This window comes from Carassius gibelio, chromosome A1, assembly GCF_023724105.1.
Source record: "Carassius gibelio isolate Cgi1373 ecotype wild population from Czech Republic chromosome A1, carGib1.2-hapl.c, whole genome shotgun sequence".
NCBI classification, from domain to species: Eukaryota; Metazoa; Chordata; class Actinopteri; order Cypriniformes; family Cyprinidae; genus Carassius; species Carassius gibelio.
Window position 1 is genome coordinate 25915696 of NC_068371.1, and position 22832 is coordinate 25938527.

The window sequence follows — 22832 nt, forward strand, 5'->3', positions numbered from 1 at the left end:
TTTCTGGAGGGAAGGGTTCCATCAAATAGATATGATTGATTTATTGAATTTAAGTGTCATGCTTCAAAAATCCCAGCCCATATGGGCTTACAAGAAACTCCAAAGAGGTCAAATACAGAGTTCAATATTACAAAACAAACAAATGCTATGTTTTGTAAACTGCTTATCCAGCTCTCACATAAGGAATGAGACCAATTGAAGAGCATGCATATAGATATCCCGCCCAAGAGAAGAGGACTCTGCAGTGGGGTTAATATCTTGTAAGGCAGCAAGAGCCTCAGCTGACAAGGGGCATCCAGTTTCTGGTACTATGGTTCCATGTTCTGGATCAGCACCACAAGCTTCCTGGTCATGCAAGTATTCCATCTGTAATAGAAAATAAAAAGTCAAACAAAATACTATTATAACAATTGTCTTCTGACATACTGTGAGATGGAATATTCATGCTATGTTAGGTCGTAGTTATCTGGATACTTCATGTACATGTAACACGCTTTAAAAACTAATGTACTGCGTACTGCATGCTGCAATGTCTGGGACAAACCTCAGACAGATCTGGCTCTTGCACCGGTACTTGCATCCTCCCAATTCTCCAAAGCTGATTAGGGGTCAGGTTTGCCTCGGTCCTCAAGGGGTGACAATTCCATGTCTCTACAAAGTTTTGAAGGTCTGCTTGTAGACGTGGAATGAAAACATACCCAAGACAGAAGAGGTGAACAGCATTTGAGAGGTCTACAAACCCCTCTTCCTCCAAGGTATGAAGCATGTTGTAGTACTGAGATGTTACAGCATTCCACACATCTCTCCATAGTCGTTCCACTCTGCAAATAATTTACATTGTAAAGTGATCAGTTGCATTGAGAAAAAAGAAAACACTATGTACAAAATTATATTAGTCTGGCTACAAAAGTTAGAATCCAATTGACTGACGGTTGGTCTAGTGTAAGGGAAAGCGTCTTTTCCACTCAAAATTTTAATAGACTAATCAGCGCCATGAATTGTAATGATTAGCCAATCGACACCAAGGGAAGAAGTAATGCTTTTGTCAAAACGGTAGTCTGGCCTAGTATCAGCTGTGGTGCCTGTGGCTTCTTGTCTATTCCGCTAGACGCCAGTCTACTACAGGCAATACCTCAAACGATATCTGTAGAGCAGTTCATCATGCCTAAAAATAACAGACAAGGCTCCCCCCAGGATGTATATGTAATACCCCATTAGTTCGGGGGACTTGCAATCAGGTTACTATCGGGTGTCAAGCATAATCAAGCTAATTGTTGGGATGGATGTAGCTAACTGTATGTAGGATGCAATGTAAACCCTGGATTGAGAGGAAAGTAATAACATAGACCATCTTCACCTTTGGTTGTGCACACTTTTCCCAGCTATAAAGCTGCCACGACCTGTTCCTCGCACAGTGAACATGGATCTTGCTATCTCCACATTTTCTACGCCTTGGTCACCGCGTACTCTGAATGAAAAAAGCACTGTGAGATTAATTTGAAAACAATACTATTTGAAACTGGAAGGAGGAAGAAAGTCCTTACTTACCTTGATGGCCATCCATGTTTCTGCACACTCTCCATGAAAAACCTCAAACCAGTCTCTGCCTTATTATTCCCAGCCGCATTGAGGTACAAAACCTGATTGAGGATAGAAATTGAAAATGTTAGATTCCAAGCAAAACTAAAAATGTAAATAACATGTAAACCAGTAGTTCAATTTAACAATGATAGTCAACTGTACCTTCCGAGAAAAGCCATCGATACCTCCAAACACCACTATGTTGTACCTTAAAATTATCAGATTGGATATTATCTCTGTGACAGGCAACCACTGATAAGAAATGTGCAATTTTCTAATATCCACCATAATATGCTATTTGAACATCACCCCATCCAACACATCATAAACCTAACTAAAGTGTTTCCCATCCATAGACCAGTGTGTGGTGCAGCACCACAGAATCAACATCAAGGGCCACAAATTGATTCCGCTTTTTTCCCCCAACGCAATTTTGAAATATAAATATTATTACATTCATTCATATTGATGAGTAATTCTCAACATGAAACTTAAAAGACAGGTCTTCCTCCAAAATAAAGTCCAGGTATTTGTATGAGCAAACTAATTCTACTGGCCTTCCCTGTAATGTATGGAGTTGGGCTGAGGAATGAAACCAGGCAGGGTTCTGTTAAAAATGTTTTTAGTTGTCTTCTCTTAAATAACTTATTTAAAGAATTAAGATTGAGCTGAGTAATTACAAATGCTTCTTGTAGCTTTAAAATTGTCTCAGCAGGTGACTGAAGAACAATAGATAAGCATACAGGTGTATATTTAACGTGGCAGCTTCAGAAAGTATGTGTTTGAATGCCGTCTGCTGCACACACTCTGACCCTGATGACAAGACTCCACTGACTACCACAACACCATGACACTCGATTCCCCCACCAGTGCCAGAGGGGCACCACAAATTGCTACCTGTTCTGTGGGGAACACTGACATAACCCTCATAAACCAAACATTAACTTCACAAGGCTTGAAATCATATTTGTGCAGTAAAAATGGAGACAACCTCATAAATAAAACACTACCTGATCAACTTGTGATTGGTGTCAACGTGGACAAGAGACAATGGAGCTGGGACAGAGTATGTCCGTCTGGCAATGCATGTCAACTGGATTATTCTTGAGATGATGCCTGCTCCATCAACACGCTGCAAGGATGACTTGACTCTACTCCATGTGACACGGTGTCCCATGGCCAGTAGAGCCCCTTTCACCAGCCTATATCCAGCATCAGGCATTCTGGCCTTTATGGATCTCACCTTAAAGATAGTTTAAAAGGTATTAAGTCACATATGGCCACTCTGTGATTGGTTTATCCAATTCCATCCTCCATCCCTACCCCACAGAAGAACTGTTGATAACAAGAATGAATAACAAAATACTGCCAGACGGGAAATGCTCATTAGATAAACAACATCACAGATTCTAGTGGGACCTAAGCAAAGATGGTGGAATTTCAAACAAGGCAGCCCCAATCCATATTCTCATATCATGACACACCCACTTTGGAAAATGTTGCCACTGTCTTATTATTTTGACCATGCCCATTTAGGAGACATGGTGGCAAAAGCTCTGGTTGCAGATTTATCCATCTTTAAAGTAAAAATGTAACTGGCCTAATGGATAAATGAAAAATATTGTTTTTTATGGCATCATGAATTTTGCTGTCATACTTGCCTTCATATCAAGGACACAATCGGGAATGTCAGAGTAGCTGCTTCTGACTGACAGACCATACTCTCTCATCCTCCTACACAGGGTGGATCTTGAAATACCATGAACATTAGCCAGAGTGGTCAATGGTAGGTTGGTGCTTAAAAGACTTTCAATAACATCCCTACTGATACTCAATCTAGGTTGCCCCACACTTCCATTCCACTCAACTACAGCTACATTGTCAACTAAAGGGGTGACGGGAGTGTTGGAAAGCAGAGCCTGGATCACCTCATTGAGCTGCTCAAAGCCAACTATGACACATTGAGGAATATCCATATAAGCTGCCCCTGCCCTTAAAAACTGCAGTTCCTGATAGGTGATGAAGTGGAGATATTCAAAATCGATGGGCTCCCTACTGATTACAGCAGCCAGTCTATCCCTGGCCCTTCTTAATAGCTGCCACCTAATCGATTCCTGCAAGAGGAAAAATAGGTAAAACAAAAAACAAAACAAAAAATCAACAAAGAGAAGAAGTGCAGATAGGTTACAGATAATTCAATGTTTGGGTAAAGAGGGCGTCATACCTGAACTCTAGGAAGGTGTTGCACAGTCTCGGTGTTATGTGCATCAGACTGAAAGGGATTATGCATGTAAGGACACCTCAAAAACATATTGTGTGGCAACAGCATTGAAATAAACTTTGCAATGGCTTATGCTTGATTCAGATTACACGATTTTAGCCCGATTTTGGCACGATCCATTTGACGTAGGGTGTCGTGGAGATTCGCAAATGACAACTGGCGTCGGGACGCAAGATTCGCGTCTGCGATGCTTCAGGACATCATGACAGAAAGACTAGCATGTTTAATTTTTTAACGGTCCTCCTCGACAACGGCGCACAAGTGAGTGAGGGAGAGTGAGTGAGAATCTGTGTTCGCGAGTGAGCAAGTGCGCGAGAGTGAGTGAGTGAGTGAGTGTGTGTGTGTGTGTGTGAGAGAGAGAGGGAGAGAGAATGTGAGTGAGTGTGTATGTGCGAGGGTGTTTACGAGTGAAGTGAGTGTGTATGTGGGACAGTGCGAGCGAGTGAGTGCGTGTAGGCTATGTGAGTGAGCGTGTGTATGAGTGTGTGAGACGGCTTGCGATGACTGGTCGGAAAGCAACGTGTAGTCTGACATGTTTCTTGTCCACGACATGACAAGGTTTTTAGGAGTCAAAATCATGTAATCTGACACAGTGACTATTGTAGCAGAAAAAAAATCTGAACCAGGCATTACCGGAGGTTGTGTGCGGTCACTGCGGTGATTTTCCATGCTGGAAATAAAAAGCAGCATGAATGCACATTGACAGTAACTTTTTATTTTATGTAAACATGTACATTTCCTCTATTTATTGGAACCATTTAGTCCCAGATCTGCCATCAACGTAGGTTATAATTATAATGTAACTATGTAAGCAGCGTTTCCCTCAGAACTTTCAGATACAATGATGGTTGGACCTCAGTTCAGGGGAACGCAAAGAGGGTGCTGGGGTATGCAACATATGGAGCCATATTGCATTAATTATCGCAGGCGATACGTGATAATGAAGGGGAAATTGCCCCGGTTGTCCGTGAACTACGGAACTAGTGAAAACTCAACTTACAGTTAAACTATCTAAATCAAAACATTAATATGGCATTTGATTTAAACATAGTATAAGCCAGGTGAGTTTGCAAGTTTACCTAGCATGATGGCTGGCTAGCTTTACTAGCGGTTAGCAAGCAAATAATATAATACACATTCATTCATGAATATGAGTGCTATTTTTTAATGTTTAATCTTCAGTGATACTGAACTTGCTCAGCCAGTTGTGTGTCATCATCTTACCCAAACATTGGAGTGTCATATGTCCGTGCTCAACTTAACTATCCATAAGGCAGAGGCGGCCTCTATGCAGGTGAACCGAACAGTGGTGTAATGATTCAGTTCGACTCCCAAGACAAGACGATGCTCACCCGACTGGCCAATAGGAACGTGGCCCCGCCCATGACACAATTCTCACAGTGAAAGCAAAATCCTGACACGAGAGCAAGAAATTGCATCAAGAGCAAAGAAAAGCGTTTCGAGAGAAACACTTTTTTTTTTTTGAGAAAATATTTTCACACTGATAGCAAAAAATATATATTTGAGAGTTTTTTTTTCAAAGTATTTTGAGAGAGATTTTTTTTCTCATAAATCATTTTAAAATTTTCAAATGTATATTTTTTATGTTCTATGAGAAAATACTTTCTCTCAAAACTTTTTTTAGTCTCAAATATTATTATTTTTTGCTATTGGCATGAAAACTTTTTCTCTCAAATATTCTTTTTTCTCTCATGAAATGTTTTTTTGCTATCAGTGTGATAACTTTTTCTCTCAAACTTTTTTTTTTCTCTCAGATCTTTTATTTTCTCGCATGCAATAAAGACACATTTCTAACTCCATAGGAATTAACCCTGCTACCCTCAAAGACAGGCAAGAGGCATGAAAGTATCTTCAAGGATTTCCTGATTTTCATCTTCAGGCGGATCTACTTCTTTTGTCTCCTCAGGCTCATGTCCCCCTAGTCCTGTTTGATCTGACTCTGATGAAAGGCTTCAGAGTATATTTACCGTGCATCTATACATAGTGTGTACATACAACTGAGGAGATGAGATTTCCATCCTGTCTGCTCTTGCTGTGGTTCCCGCTGGCTCTCTCTAACATAAAGAGGACCGTGTTTAGACTGCAAACCCCTCAGAGAGTTCAGTTAAGTTTTCAGTTAACCCTGTATCTCATTAGAAAAAAAAGTGAATGACTTTTTCATTCACATTATATGTGTCTAAAGCTGTTAAATGTTTGCGTTTATATTTTGCTGTTTTAGTCCCAGTGCTCTTGGACTTTATGCTGACACCTAACACGAAACGGGGTGGTCAATATGACCGAAATCTTATTTTATGATATGAGAAAGCCATCTTTATTGTTTGGTTTCTGTGTAGATCTGCGTTTGCCTCTCTCGTTGTTTAGCCACCATGTGTGAAATCGGTGGGCGGGGCTAAAAAGGCAGTGATACAGAAGCAGACATTGATCTTCTTCTGCGGAGGTGGGGTTTAACCACACCATTACGTCATAAAGTGGCATTCCAGAACGTTTTAGCAGACTGGCTTCAATACAAGCTGTTTTTAGACTAACGAGAAAGTTTTGAGTTTTGAAACTTACAGGATGTTTTTATAGTACAATGACCTCTTTTAAGTCAAAACATCAAGGTAATTTTGATTTCTCAGTTCATGACCCCTTTAAATAATTTAACACGTTGTCAGAAATATTCCAGAAATAATAAAATATAAAAATAGGAGCCTCAGTCCACTCCTTGTGGAGCTCTCCCAAGTTCTTGAATCGGCTTTTCCTGACAATCTTCCCAAGGCTGTGGTCATCCCTGTTGCTTGTGCACCTTTTCCACACTTTTTCCTTCCAGTCAACTTTCTATGAATATATTTTTATACAGCACTCTGTGAACAGCCAGCTCTTTCAGCAATGACCTTCCGTGGCTTACCCTCCTTGTGGAGGGTTTCAATGATCATCTTCTGGTCTTCAAGTCAGTAGTCTTTCCCATAATTGTGTTTGCATGTTCTAAACTATCCCAAGGGGTACACAGTATTTATACTCAAAATTAATCAAACTAATCAAGCTCAAAATGGAATATTCAAGTTTTTTTGAGATACTGTTTTTTTTTCCCTAAGTTGTAAGTCCTAACCATCAGATTTAAAACAAAAAAAATCTCTTGAAATATTTCCGTTTGTGTGCAATGACACTAGAATGTAAGAAAGTTTGCTTTTTTTTTATTAAATTACAAAAAATAAAGAGCTGCACCTGTAATTTCCTATGGAGTATGAGGCATATACAGACTTTTACACAGTGCTTACTCACTCTTCCCCAAGCATCTTATTCTGAAGGCTTACAGAAGCTTTTTGAGGTTTTAGGTCACACATACACCCACACATCTGAGGGTCGGGCTCTGTAACAGCCTTGATTGTACAATCATTCGGGTCAGTAAGAACTGACAATAATGCAAATGAAGCAACTTAATATCCAAGCCACACACCAACCCCTTACTAAGGTCAAACTCGAGAGACTCACTTGTACGTGATGCCCGCCAAGTTAAGCAGCCGTCTGGAGGCAGTCATTTCTGGAGTGCCATGGTATTTGTCTGACAAATAGATCACATCCTTTATACCTGTAAGGCAAAAATAGGGGATAGAGTGGGTCAGACAAAAGCACACTTGCACACACACAAACAAACAGAGTGAGAAATTTAAACAAATAGGCCCAAGGAGAACAGAGACCCAAAATAACCTGTTAGGAATGAACAAGAGTTTGTGCTCGGGGAGAAAGAAGGGAAGTCGATAACTTGTCGCTGCAGGCTCAAGCCAATATCAACCAATCCCAACTGAGACAAAATCTGCCCTGCTGGTGTCCATAAAACACGTAGTGCATTTGGCTGCACCCCCACACATCCTACTGACTACTCACAAGCAGCCCACATGATGCGATTCTATAAAGGGCCACGTTAGCCAAGCTTTACAGAGAAATGAATGGAATATGGTGAAACCACTTAGACTCCCCTCTCGCCCTTAATGCTTTCAGAGGTGAAAAGAGAAGTCCAACATTGTCAACAGTTGATGCAATTGCACATGAATATACCAGAGAAAAACCACACCAACCCCCCAAAATACACACTGTCTCCATCATGCACTTTTATCTGCACAGGAGGAGAGAAGTGCTCTGATCGAAGGCAAAATGACTTGCACTGAGTGAATTCCACCTGCCATTAAAGGCTGTCATTACATGCATGGGGCCTCTCCATGGTATTACTTGAACAATTTTTGAGAGGGAACAGATGAAATTACCATGGAGCAGCTTGGCTACGCCATCTTAAAACCATTTTGTTGGTGACATTTTATGGTGCAGCAGGGGAAAAAAAGACTTTGTACATCCAAGCAAACACTCAAGTCATGTCCATTATATATATATATATATATATATATATATATATATATATATATATATATATATTATGTTCTAACTAAAAAAAGATGTCAGAAGAAATTGCAGTAGTTTCCATGTAAACACGTCTTTTCATGAAAAGAACATGAGAATAAGCATCGGAGCTGCTCAAAACACTTCCAAGACGACAAGCTGTCCAACAGAAGGGAAGGCTCTGATGGAAGGTGGAGCAGAACTCTGGAGATGCTACGTTCCCAGAATGCTCTCTGGAGATGAGGCGACAGTCCAGTCCCTCCAAAAACAGTCATAGGAAGTGACAAGATGCCAGCTGCTTGGGAACTGAACCCTTTAATTCCTCAGAGAAAGGAGAGGCACTAAAGCAGTGCTTCAGAAACTGATGTCGCCGGCACAGTGGAGCCAAAGTGCAGGGGGACATCAACATGGGAGCCAGGGATAGTGAAAATGATTTGGTGTCATTTCATTCTGTGAGACTGAAATATGGACACATTTGAACGGCATTCAAAAAGAGCAGAAACACTTTCTCACTGGAGGAAAAGCTACAGAATTAGATACAGAGGAGGAGTGGGGGGGGTAATATCTGGGGTCTTCACTTTCTAATCTCATTTACTAATAAAAAAATACTGGAGAAAGTGCAGTGGAAAAACTTTCAATTATTTACGAGAAGAGTTGTCAAATGACCGACACGGCACACATTTAAGTAAAAATACTATTAAGGCAAATAAAAGCAGTGTCTCTGGCACAAAATAAAAATGCATACCGATGCCACCAAATTACTGGAAAAACTTTCATTCTAATAAATCCCTCAGGTTATAATTAAATTATGCTACAGTTTTCTGTTAGAGAAGTACAGACTAGCAATATCAAAAGGTTTACCATGCTCAAATAAACAAGATACAGCCTGGTTGCTTTTATAAGAGAATCAATGTGGATTCGCATTCCAAGTCTACTAATATTCCCCTTTATCCTCATGTTTTTTCCATGCAGAGGCTTTTCTGTTTCCTCATTTTGTGGGGCTTTACAACTTCTAGTAAACAAACACGGCCACAACACCTTCAAAATGAACAAACAGTGATGACACCCCTGACTCAATTCTTTTAAACTCAGCATTCAAACATTAAACACAGGCTTTGTTCAGCTCCATCTGATTGCCATCATCAGAGGGCATTTTTTTAATGAGGTCTGATATTCATTTTTAGCTTCATTTTGTTGCATCCTATAGAGTGCAAGGAGACGAAAGAGAGAGAGAAAGTGCTGTGTGTGTTCCTTAATGATGCTGGAACATTGAGAGGAGGCTGACACCCCGCTGAGAGATGGGCCAGGGCAAGGCCAAGCATCCTGAAGATCAGACAGCATCGGAGCGTGTGTCGTGCTATCTTCAGCACACAGCTTCAGTAGGCTTTGCCACAAGAGTACATGGAGGGGGATCAGGAAAAGCAAACCAGAGAAAGAGAAGATGAGGACAAAAAGACTTGGAGGGGAGGAGAGAGACTAGGAATGGGGGTGTTAAGAGAGTTCAACAGATAAGAGGAGATTGAAAATAACAACAGAGCAGGCTTTGGAGAAGGAAAAATAAGAGGAAGACAACCTGTCACCATGTAGGCTGTATCCAACCAGCCGAGAATGATCACAAAGAAGATGGCTGTTGAAAGTGATGCCCACTGCAGGCTTCTCAGTTTGGAATGGTGACAATAGAGAACCTCGGTTTCCACCTGTCTTATCTGTCATTTCATCTGCAGCCACATCAGCGCTGACTCGAAGGCTCAACTATCGGAGCAGAAATGCTGATCCTGATGTGCGTGAAGTGCAAAGATGGAAGGGAATAAATGGTGGTGTAATGAAATTCAAAGTGAATATGCCATGTTTGAGAAATGTGGAAAGACTATCTAAAAGATTATCTATGTTATTGTGCGTAGATAATATATCTCATATGCATTTGGTTGAGTTAAAGTAAATCTGCAGTAAAGTGCTTCATTGTAGGACTACTTCGGAGATTATCTCTTTAGCGTGAAAAGCACAAACAACAGAGTAGACATAACATTGTAATGAGAATAAAATGTTTTTAGAGTTTAATTGCAGTGTTTCTGCTCATTGTTGCATGGAGAGCGTGTCCACAACAGGAGTTAAGTTACATATTCAGAGCAGCACAAACACGTTCACTTGTGCATTCGGGTCATTTTGTGCAGATATAAATCGTAAATTAGGATTACATAGCATAGATAACGAAGTGTATCCTATATGAGATAATTCTAAGGAGTTAAATCTCGTTGATTAAAAACCCCCTATCAAAGTACTTCATTGTACTGTTGTTCTTGAGCACACGCAGCTCAAAACAGAAATGCAGAACATTAATAGCTATGATTTAGACTGTCAACATAACATTATAGTTAGAGCAATATTGTAAAAAAATTTGTGAACTCTTAGGGTTTAGCTGACGTTTTCAGCATGTTATTACAAACAGCACATCCACAGAAGGACACATTCTGACTATGTAACAGTTCAAGTTCACCTGTGCTTGATTTGTACAATATAATCAGGGTCTGAATTTCACTGCGGGATTGCGAGCATTGTGCGTAATTCTACTCCTTCCCACAGGTTTTGCGACTATAAAGTGGGAAATTACCGCAAAATAGCAATATAGCATGTGGGATGAATCCAAACAGATTATCAGAGCAGATCAGTCATTTTTAAACTTTCTGTGAGATGGAATTTCACAAAAAGTGTGAGTGATTGGGATTGAATGGGACTGCTTTTTCTAGTTAAAAGTTAAAAGTGAATCTAGTGTTCTTTAGCATTGCTGGTGACATGCCATGGACCCCACCCACACTGCAAACAGAACAAAACCGTGATCAGAACTGAACAGTGCATATGGTATATTATTACACCGTGAATGGTAACAGGTGGCTTCATCCAGTGTTTGGTAAAGCGGACTTTCTGAATTGACAATCCAGACTGAAATTAAAAATAAATAAAATAACAGCACTAAACTAACAAAAACATGCAACTAGTAATAGCAAAAATATATCAGCACCAGGTAAAATAAAAATAAATAAAAACTTTTGTCAGTTTGTTGTTGAAATATAAACATTTAACCGGTGGCGAAAATAAAAACTTCAACACACTTCAAATAATTTAAGCAAGTACAAAATATAAATAATATAGTGCATATATTTTCCTAAATTCACGCATAAACAGAAAACAACATAATTTGTTTTATTCTTAAATTTCTATATCAGTATAGATTAAAAAAGAAAAAATCATAAAACACTCGAGTAATGCTAACTGAACATCATTGTTTCTGGTCAACAATTTTGGCCCTCCAAAACTATTTCGTCCAAATTCGTAAGTTGCTGAAATTTTGGTGCATCACTGATTAATCTTCTAAATGCACAGTGTTGAATGAAAAAATCAATGCACATACATTCAGCACAGAATGATGTGTCGAAGCTATGATTAATATCTCTGCTTGACAACAAACTTGGATTGAGCTTTCTTAGCTCGTCAACAGTGTTCCACTCCACCACAAAAAAGGCTCCAGTCACCAGTTCACAGTTAAAAAGGAAAAAGATTTCAAAGCACGAGTCTGAACAGATGTCAGCTCTCCACAACATCACCCAGAAAAAGCCCTGTCTAACCACTCACGTTGCTCGTCTTAATTACTGAGAATGAATTGGCCCATCAGCAGTGGCATATTACCACTACACCACAAAACACGACACGTTTATTTTGGCAGAGCCTCAGCTCAAGGCAGAGAAAAGAGAGAGGGCATGTAGTTATGATGGAAGAGAGATGTTAGTAATTCACACATTTACAAACACACACCACTGATTGTGTGTTTTAACTAAGAGCAGGCACACGCACAGCTAAGTGCAAACACATGATGATGATGATGATGATGATGATGATAATGATGATGCAGTACGATCAACCGTGGAAATGTGGGAGGGACTGAGCTCTTAAATCAAATTTATCATTAAATACATGTATATTACTTTTAATCTGACTGAATTGTCATATTTAAAGGTAGTGAAACATTTTCAGGATAAACAATCAGCGGATAAATATCACAGGTGATTATGCCTTATAAATGAAGAGAAGCAGAAGTCGTGACTGCGATTTAAATACAGTTCATCACGCAGGCCCTATCTAAAGAGAACCAACACTGAACTGACTTGAGCTAAATAATAACACAATATCTGAACTCCACAATAGATTCAGCTATTCCTGTCAATCTCTGTGAAGCTGTTGACACAATCTGTATTATATAAATCATTATAGAAATACAGTTGCAAGATTATTAATGTTATTAATGGACAGCAGCGAAATACAGCACAGCTTTAACCAACATCATTCTCTCTGGTTGCAGCATATAACCCTAATCTTATATAAGATGAATGAGACATTATGTTCAGAGGGCAAAAAAAATCAAGGAAAGAAGGAAGGATAGTTAGAGGATTTATTTATTTTTAATTTTTTTGTATTTCTGCACCCTCTAGTGGCACAAAACTGTACAGAAACTTCATAAAGAATGAATCACAATAACTATTGCTCATACTTAGACATAAAAGTGTGCATACTGTGAATGACAATCAAGTTAGCCGCTCTAAAACCTGAACATTTAAATTTAGCAAAGATGCAAACTGTACTGTTTTGCATTTAAAATTATGGAAATGAAAGTATATATATATTGATATAGTAATGCCATTAACAATGTTTCATGGTTTAGTACAAAGTCTTGTACTTTCTTCTGTGTGACAGACTTCATAAATGATAAAAAGAAAGAAAAAAAGTATGATAATTATTCATAACAATGGTCAAAAACCTAAGGCCTGAGTTCACAGACAGGGCTTAGGTTAAATCAGGATTAGGCCATAGTTCAATTAGGACATTTAAGTAGCTTTTATTGTTTTATAGATATAGATAGATTTTAAGATCAGTCAGTGCAAGTTACTTTCAGTTAGGGTTAGGGTTAGGTTTAAAACAGCCTAGACATGCATTTTAGTCTGAGACTAGGCTTAAGCCTTGTCTGTGAAAGTGGAAGTAAAACAGTCAATTAATCGCCATAATCTCTAATATTTCTTAGACAATTAATTGTCAGACAAATTTTATAATCGTGACAGCCCTAGTTATGATGCTGTGAGATTGTTGCACATGGGCACAAGCTTTTTTTACATAACCAGTAAGACTACAGGTAAGCACTTAAAACCCCTTAGCAACCGCATAGCAAAATGCTAAATCAGAAATGAAATTACAAATAAAATAAAAAAACAGTCCCACTCTGAAAACCTAGCCAACTGCTGCAGTAGCTACTCTGGACTGCCTGAACGCTTACATTTTTTTAGAGCATGTAAAAATCTAGTTATGACCACTGATCTATATTATAGATTTATATATATATATATATATATATATATATATATATAGATCAGTGGTTATGACCTATTTTATGAACAAACTACAACTATTCTATATAAACAATTGGTTGAAATGGTTAAAATACATTTAATTAATAGTATTGAAAAAACGCTTATCTTTCATCCATCACTTGTAAACATTGTAATACAAAAATGTACTTATATTGCTTGATCACAAAAAAGATAATCCAAATTATTGTCCTTAAAGCTGCGGTAGGGAACTTTTGACGCTCTAGCGGTTAATAAACAGAACTGCTTGCGTCTTGCGGAAGAACATCGTAGCCGGAACTACTTCTCTCTGTTTATGTCTATGAAGAATCACAAAGGTACTGGGTTACTCCGCCGCGGTACCCCAGAAGCAATCTAAAATAGTCAGAATATAAACACTTATTATAGGTGCACCCTAGGACGAGCCAAAAACACGGTTTGGAAAATGGATTCATGGTGTACTCGCTTATTATATACATTTTTCTACATTTTGAACACAAACAAAGTTACGGACCGCAGCTCTGATTGGTTGTTTTTTACCGGGAGCGATGGAGTTTCTGCAAATGGCAATAGGACCACTGGGAGGAGCCAGAGGAGCTTGATTTTTTCACAGATTATCTGTCTCATATTCTACTGCCAGGACATAATGACAGGTTTAATAAATATGTAAAAACTATTTTTTTACAAAAGTTCCCTACAGTACCTTTAAGACTTTATGACTTCCTACAGACTCTACGGTTTAACTTAATTGTGCCACATTGGTGCAGATGTGCCAAATTAATACTTTTTATAAAATTAATGTACCATCGCTCAGCATGAAATTGAACACTATTAAGTCATCCACAACTGCAAATAAGTTTTTGTACGATTTTTATATTCATAAATCATGTCAGAGAAGTGTGATTTTACACTTAATGCTTTTCATAAAATCTTTACTGACAAGTAAATGGGCAAAATTACCAAAGTGTCACAGGAATTTTAAACAAAAAAAGTGCAAAGATTTTGACTTTTAAGATTCTTAGTTCATCACTACCTAATCTAAAGGACAACACAAACATGCAGCTATTAACTTACAAAATGAAAAAATAAATAAAAAAAATAAAAATTGCATTCTAGAGTAAAATTTAGCTTTGCAATCACAAAAATAAATGACACTTTCGAATATATTAAAATAGAAAAGGGTCATTTAAAAAAAAGTGTCAAATTTTATATTTTTATTATTTATTTTGATTTAATAAATGTAGCAGAGCATGGTAGACTTCTTCCGAACATATATATATATATTTTTTTTTAAATCTTACCAACCACACACTTTTGAAAGGAAGTGCACTGAATCTGAAGAACACAATCACATATGAACACATCATTTCAGATTAGCCCTCACCTTTAAAGACATGCCAATTCTTAAAACCATTAGAAAAACTTGGAATCACAAAGTCTAAAATCCCTGTGTCAAATGGCAGAGCATTCTGTATGGTTGAAAATCATTACACCACTGAAAGTTGGTACTACTAAGTACAATACAAACACATTTCCCATCAAAAATATTCTGACTGCCTTAGTTTTATACATTTATTGGCTTATTTTCAAACATACTAAACATCAGAAAAGTTATATCAATTAAACTAAAATATTCTACATAACTATCACATGAAAAAAAGAAGAAAAAAAACGTGATAAAACTGAATGATGTCTGCGGAACCAAGCCAAAACCAATTTTGGTCACTTTTTGGAGTCCAACTTATATGGCTTTGTTTAAAAAAAAAATTCTACATAAGCCTGACCACTTACAACAGAAACAAGGGAGAAATACAAGTCACGAACAGTTCAGAAAATCATCCAAGTGCCAGACTGATAAATCCTCTCCAAAGTTTGAACACCTTCCCTTTGGCAGTACGACCCATTCAAAGTCCCGAGTTGGCATGTGCCGCCTTTAGGAACGCCAGCTCCAGCTCATTTCCATTTCTCACACTAATAGCTGCCACAAAGTGACCTTGCCCATTCCCTCACTCAGCAGCTCCGCCTTTATCTCTCCCATCAGCCCCATGCAGGTGAAAACTAATCCATGACTGCCGCTATGTGCTCAAGAGAGCAAACACCTCGTCACACTGCATTAACAGACACCATGTGCTGCGTTGACAGAGCCTATAATCTAAAAAGCCTTTTCGGCGAGTGTTTAATGTAGGTGTGCACTGACCTGCCAGTGTCAAACAGAGGCAGAGGGACTGATAATTATGGGTAACTGATTGCTGCAGTTCAAAAGCCAAAAACCCAGGGGTCAAATGCAGAACTCACCATAGGGGGATTTGGTGTCCAGCTTGTTATCAGCACTGAAAGACCAGGGCAGCAGGTCATCGTCACAACCATTGGGCATGCCATTATAGCCAATACCCACTATCTTGTTCTCTTGATGCACGATACAGGCACCAACCTGAAAAGAAATTGAATTACAGCTTATTTTCCAAACATCTTTCACAATGAAGAAAGCATAAAGGCACAAGTCTGGTACTTATTCTAGTAATGTGGAGAAAAATAAAATAAAATGGTCTAATGATTTATGGGTCATACTGCACTTTTCCAATGACTTCCATTCTTACACATGCAAAAATGCTGAAAGTTGGACTTGTAACAAGATACATTTTAAAAACACAACACTTGTGGCAGGAAATAAAAAAAAATACTAAAAGACTAAAATTAAGTCAAGCTCCTGACATGATTGGCTTATTGTATTTTACAACAAGACCCATCAAATTAATCTGATGCAACACAGGTCAGCAGACGAGGAAAGCAAAAGACTTTCCTGAGACGATGGATCGCTGTCAACAAAGTTCAGTGGTGTGAGTGAGTGGGGAGGAGGCTGACTGCACCCGCATTCTCAGTTCAATAAAAATCTTTTGTGTCCTAGATATGCAATCCGGCTCTGTGCCTTTAGGAATCAAAAACAGATGCATGCATGAACTGACTGAGGATCATGCTTGACTGATCTTCAATATTGCGCTTAAATATCGGGAGTGTCTATATTGGCCAGGAGGTCGCTGCACAGCAGGGGAAGTCTGAAACTAAAATATATGTTTTTACAGTACATGGAACAGACAAGAAGACTGTGTCCTTTGATCAAAAGAAGCTGTAAGGTGTTTGGAGATCTTTGAGGTATTGTAGTACCAGGTACCTGAGAACTGGAGTCCTTGCTCCTCTGTGCTAATAAGAAGGCAACAGCCATGAAATAGTCCAGGTACCATTCCAGGAAGTCCTGCCTCTTCTTTGAAAGCACAACAAAGCACACAAATATTAACTTAAATATTAAATACACTTTAATTGTATAATAGTTAATTCTAACAATATGGTTCTAAAGTTTGGGGACTTTTTTAATGTTCAGAAAAACATCAAAATATTATTAGAATTCTGAATAACTGTTTTCTATTTTAACTTCAGTGTCACTATCTTTCAGACATCAATCTAACATGCTACATTTTCTGCTCAAGACACACCTCTTATCAATTTTAAAAGCAATTGTACTGTTTCATATTTCTGTGGAAACCACAATCATTTTTGATGATTGATGAAAAGAAAGTTCAAAAGAACTAGGCTAGAGCCAACACTGAAGGCTCCTGTACTGGTCTTGTATGATGGTTTATATGGTTTAGTCTTTATTCTCAGTTTTTGTCAGTTTATAGTTGCTTAATGCTTATTTTTTTCTTAAGGATGTAACAGTGCATGGTTGAAGCTGGTTGAAAATCAATAAAAATGTGTGACGATTCAAGTCGGTTGAGATGTTAAATGAATCACAATACAGTTTGGGTGGGGTTTTATAAGAATGTTTCTCTGAGGTGAAGTGAAAAAAAAAACAATTGTGAAATCAGTATCGTGAATCTTAGATGGTGAGTCGAGTAAATAATTTCATCCCTATTTTTTGTTTTTGTTTAATAAAAAAAAAATTTTTTTTTTTAAGGTAGTCATAATATCTGCACCTTGCTCTCTAATTAACCATATCTGAAAAATCTACCAGGCAAGTGTGACTATAAGAGCTTTCTATTAATATGAAAGTTTCCTTTTGTCTCGTGGTGAAGTACTACATCTTTACTTGTGCTGATCTTAAAACTCACATCCCTGACGCGCCAGCTGTCTACATGTGTGATTTGAGCGCTGACAGACATTATCATCAGATGGTTGTCCTCCAGGGCTTTCCATTTTAGCTTAAAGTGATATTACACCTTTTGCGACACATCTCAGTGACTGTCTTTGAAAGGCATGGGGATTTATGTGTGAACATTTAATGGACGCATCTGACTTGACTCACTCTTTATCCTAATGTCTCTGTTTTTTTTTTCGTTTTTTTTTTTTGAGCAGCTGTCAGAGTAGGTGTGTGTGTGTGTGTGTGTAGTAAAATACGAGGGTTGATGATGTGAAGCTAATGGGCAGTGTAGTCACACAATACTGAGGCAGTCATTAAACAGTTTTAAAATTGCCAGTTATTTGGGAGAGAAAAAAATCACACGATATAAATTAAAATACCATGGGTTTCAGATTTTCCTTTCAGATCTAATGTGATTTGATTTGTGATGATTATAAAAACTGTCTCTGACTAAGCACTGATTGTGTAGTATGCCCACTGCCAGCTTACAGGGCTGAATATGGTAAACACGACCACAAGAGGGCAGTTAATCCTGATGTTCATGTCAATCCGATTTACTTTTTTCTGAATTTATCAACTGTTTACATGCAAGAACACTGAATTAATAGATCAAGGCATTAACTGTTTGGGGTAATGTGTCAGAAGCATGCTGTTTCTGTAAATCTATGCCCTTGTTGCATGCACAAAGTGCACCGTTTTCTGAGTCTAGCGCATTTTTCATGAACACAAATCTAAAGTCATGAAAAGATGCCTGTCCTGACAAGTGATGTTTTTTCGATTAATAAACCTAAGTATTTCACTTCAAATTTAACAGGAATGGATTCTATATTTTCCTCATTACATGAAATCAAAGAAAAAAAAAGGTAACATAAAAAATGTAGGTATAAGCCTGATGCTCCATAACTATAAATGTTGTTAGAAAACATGTTAATAACCTTGCAAAACCCTTCCCCAAACCCAAACATTCTAAGAGTGGTAAATATAAATTCATGCTCCACTGTATCAAATCACAAATACTTTAAATTCATTTAACATAGTATAATATGACTAAATATGTCATTTTCATGGCTACCAAATTTCAATAAATAGACTTAAAATGTAATTAATGATATACCGTTGTTGTTGTTTTATTATGAATAAAGTTTTTTTTCTATGGCTTCCAGATGTAAATAATGAATTGAAATGTTTAGTGACTAGAATCAATGCTGTATGCCCGATGATGAAGCCGATGATGATGATGGACCACTGATATCATGTGTGTTCTCTCTTCTGTGTAACACGGAAGAAGACATTTTGAATATTGTTTCAGTTTCAGTTCCCTTTGACATTCATTATGGACAATACAACGAAGGTCAATGGCAACCGAAACATTCTTCAAATTATTTTCTTCTGTATTCAGGTTTGGAATTAATTAATTAATTAGTTTAATTAGTTTTTGAAATAATTAATACTCACACACAGTAGCTACTCCCACAATAATTGTGCATTTCTGGGATTATGAAATCAGCATAGACACGGAACAAAAAGAAGAGTTAACTCAACACCTAAATTTAGCTCAAAATCAAGTTATATAATTTACGATGTTTCTTTTGGAAATCTATATTCAAACGTTTATATTTCGGGTGGGTTTAAATCATTTAACTGACATACGTCACTCGTTGTTATTGTTCTTATTGTCTGTTTACACGATAAGCCTACTTCACCGAGTTCAGTAATAACAGAATGTTTCAATCCTAATCTGTCTGTTTGGTAATAATAGTATTATCGTAATATTACAGTGATGGTGGCGCATGTCCCCAACGCTGGTGCGATTTGCTGGTAGTGGCGTCAAGCTCCAGAAGGCGGCGTCGTGGCGTAATGTGGAAGCGGAAGTGAAAGTGAAAGAACCCGTTGTTCCAAATGTTCCGCCCATATGGTTCCGCCGACCAATTAAAACGCTCCGTTGGTTCACTTCCGTGGTCTGGTTCTTGATGATGTTTTTGCGTCATTCTATCAAACACGAAAGGCTCGGTTACTGGAACGGTAGAAATGTCCCCATTGAAAAAAATCACTGCGTTGTTCTTCATGAGATGAAGAAAGAAGATCTAAATCAAAACATGGTGACGTTTTCTGCGTAGTCCCAGGACAGGATTTTCAACCAAATCTCAGCGAGGGATACTACTGGATCTTTAGAGACTTATCGGCTGCCTCCCCTCCAGGTAAATCCCTAAACGGCTTCAAAGCAGAAGTATGAATATATACATCTGTTTATAAATACATACTGAAACATGCTTACATGAATAAAACTCCAAATATGTCACGTTATGTAAGTCAGTCACGGTTTTAATTTATTCTTAAATTGTTATCGTTTATTATTTTATTAAATGTATTGATGTAACATTCTGAATAGTCATTTTTATTCTGAATAAGTTTCACAGATTCTTTATAGAATTTAAGTGAAAGGTAAGCCATAAAAAGAGCACGCTGTCAGTGGAGGCTGGTGGAAAATTTTTAGAGAAGGCGCCACATCCAACAAATTTAGCATACGTCCCGGTATGATTTATCCCAGTATATAAAAAAAGGAAAAGTATTACGTTTTAAATAAAGATAATTATTTTACCAAGTTCAACACTGAGGATGATATACTTTCTTTTTTTGTGAGGAAAAAATAAATGTTACATTTATTTAGACTGGAGCACGAGTGTGAAACTCAATTCCTGGAGGGCCAGAGCCCTAACAGAGTTTAGATTCAACCGGAATTAAACTATCCTGAACCAACTTATCAAGTCCTTTAGGCTTATTTGAAGTCTACTCTGCAGGGCTCCGGCTCTAGGAACTGACTTTGACACCCCTGTACTAGAGCACTATCTAAAAGTGACAAAGTCAAAGGTGACAAAGTGATGTGACAACAGCCAAGTAGTGTGACCCATACTCCGAATTCATGCTCTGCATTTAACCCATCCAAAGTGCACACACACACACCAGTGAACACACAGAGAGCAGTGAGCAGCCATTTAGGCTGCGGCACCCAGGAAGCAGTTGTGGGTTCTGTGCCTTCCCCAAGGCCACCTCAGTCGTGGTATTGCTGGCCTAGAACCCACAACCTTAGGGTTAGGAGTCAAACTCTCTGACCACAAGGCCATGACTTCTATAGCAGGGATAGGGGAAGCCGCCCCGACCACGAATCATAAATATTCAACATGTCTTTGTCACATTATGGCACACCACACACTATAGGAGTAAAACGGTTAAATCTAGGATTTTTTATCCTCATGTTTGTGGTCTATCACATTTTGAAAATCTTATAAGATGTAAAAAATCTTTTGGTGTGTACCCAGCATAAGGCTGCAGGCAGATGAGGTTTATTTTTTCAGGGTTGGAGCGAAACTCTGCAGGACGTCAGCACTCCAGCTGTTCTATACATAAATAGATAACTACAAGTCGAACTGCAATACCAAACATGACAACACAGAGATGCCAACAAACCACTATACTAGTTGCCTTAACCTGACTTTATATAGATATACGGATCCATTCATAATTATTAAATGGAGCAAAACACTCACACAAAAAGCAAGTAAAAACATTCAGAATTTATTGAATGTTAGGATCTGAAGGCGGCGTGACATCACAGTGAACAGTTCCTCTGTCAGACTGAGTGTCGATGCACATATGTATATAAATACTACTGAGTCTGGCCCCTGCAAACTCTTACAGTGCCCATTGTAAAACACTTGCTAGACATGCAGCCTTACTCAAATATGCTCGTGCAAAAAGCACTGTGGTTTTTACTCAGCACATTGCTACTGAGCACTGCACATGCACTAACCCAAATGTTATCAGTCCTGCAAATCTGAAAAATGTTTCTTGCTGTATTTCTTAATTTTTAGATTAGATTAGATTCAACTTTAATGTCATTATGCACAGTACATGTACAGAGCTAATGAAATGCCGTAAGCATCTAACCAGAAGTGCAAGAATATACCCCCGGTTTCACAGACAAGGCTTAAACCTAGTCCCAGACTAAAATGTAAGGATGAGCTGTATCAACTGAAAGAAACTTGAACTGATTGATCATAAAATATATCAGTGCCTTTGTTTTGTCTCAAGATGCACACCAGTGTGTTTTCTAATGCATGTTTATGAAAAATTACTTAAATGTCCTAATTGAACTATGGCCTGATCCTGGTTTAGTCTAAGCCCTGTCTGTGAAACCAGTCCATAGTGTTTTATATACATATAAGTGCTGAGTAAGTGAAGCTCTGATTTACATGTATGTGTGTATGTACAGAATATAAATAGAAATGCAATGTAATTCTTTTGCTGTTTATTTTTTTACCACATAATACGTTTTCTATGTGATACTGAATATCCTCCCTGTATTTGATTCTATTCAGCGTCAAGATGCCAGTGGACAGAATGAGAATGCGCCCCTGGTTGGAGCAGCAGATTGAGAGTGGGCAAATTCAAGGTCTTCACTGGATCAGTGAGGTAAGAGTAGAAATATGCCATTAAATTCTAATTCATTATTAAGTATAATATTTAACGGTTTCCCTCATCTGGCCACGATTTACTAATAAAAAGGAATCAATGAATAAGCCATGGGAACAAGTTCTTATTTTTCATGTCATATGCATGGTACAGAACTTTATATCTGTATAAGTTAAGTCTGAATATGTAAATTGTGTAAATTGTCTTGTAATTTTGAGCGTGCTTGACATGTTACTCAACTTTTGGAACATGAATTGGGTAATAGTACACTACAAAATGTTTCCATTAACAGGAGAAAAAGATGTTTCAGATACCATGGATGCATGCAGCCAGACATGGATGGGATTTGGAAAAGGATGCACCTTTATTTATGAACTGGGCCATTCACACAGGTAGCTGTTGTCCATTGTCTCTTATATAAAGAATGTGGCTTTAAGTTGACTGATTGCATTTCTGCAATATATCCACTATGTATTGGAGTCTATTCTTCTTTTACATAAAGCTTTGAACATATTTCTAGGGTGATTATTGTGTTGGTTCTACTGTTTTTTTGACTGCATTTTGTTGTACAAGATTTTGATTCAGTTGT

General features: G+C 38.0%; 2 protein-coding genes across 3 annotated transcripts in view; one reads left to right on the plus strand and one right to left on the minus strand.

The window, feature by feature from the left end:
* Nucleotides 1-26: 26 nt before the first annotated feature.
* LOC128016663 (uncharacterized) lies at nt 27-19602 on the minus strand. Of its 2 annotated transcripts, XM_052601349.1 has the most exons (13): nt 19229-19602; nt 16811-16900; nt 15937-16072; nt 7355-7451; nt 4496-4532; nt 3806-3853; nt 3243-3695; nt 2592-2824; nt 1744-1789; nt 1549-1640; nt 1358-1468; nt 545-821; nt 27-366 (listed from the first exon to the last, which is right to left on the minus strand). In XM_052601349.1, exons 2-13 carry the CDS (start codon nt 16859-16861, stop codon nt 175-177), a joined length of 1773 nt encoding a protein of 590 aa, XP_052457309.1. In that variant the 5' UTR covers nt 16862-16900; nt 19229-19602; the 3' UTR covers nt 27-174. The 2 variants fall into 2 exon arrangements, with proteins under 2 accessions (XP_052457309.1, XP_052457317.1); XM_052601357.1 differs by lacking the exons at nt 7355-7451; nt 15937-16072; nt 16811-16900; nt 19229-19602 and adding an exon at nt 5087-5449.
* Nucleotides 19121-22832, plus strand: part of LOC128016675 (interferon regulatory factor 2) — an 8572-nt gene continuing 4860 nt past the window's right edge. Inside the window, exons 1-4 of the mRNA XM_052601366.1 lie at nt 19121-19172; nt 19552-19971; nt 22150-22243; nt 22536-22635. Of these exons, the coding sequence (XP_052457326.1) occupies nt 22157-22243; nt 22536-22635 (187 nt within the window). The 5' untranslated portion in view covers nt 19121-19172; nt 19552-19971; nt 22150-22156. The remainder of the gene's footprint in view (nt 19173-19551; nt 19972-22149; nt 22244-22535; nt 22636-22832) is intronic.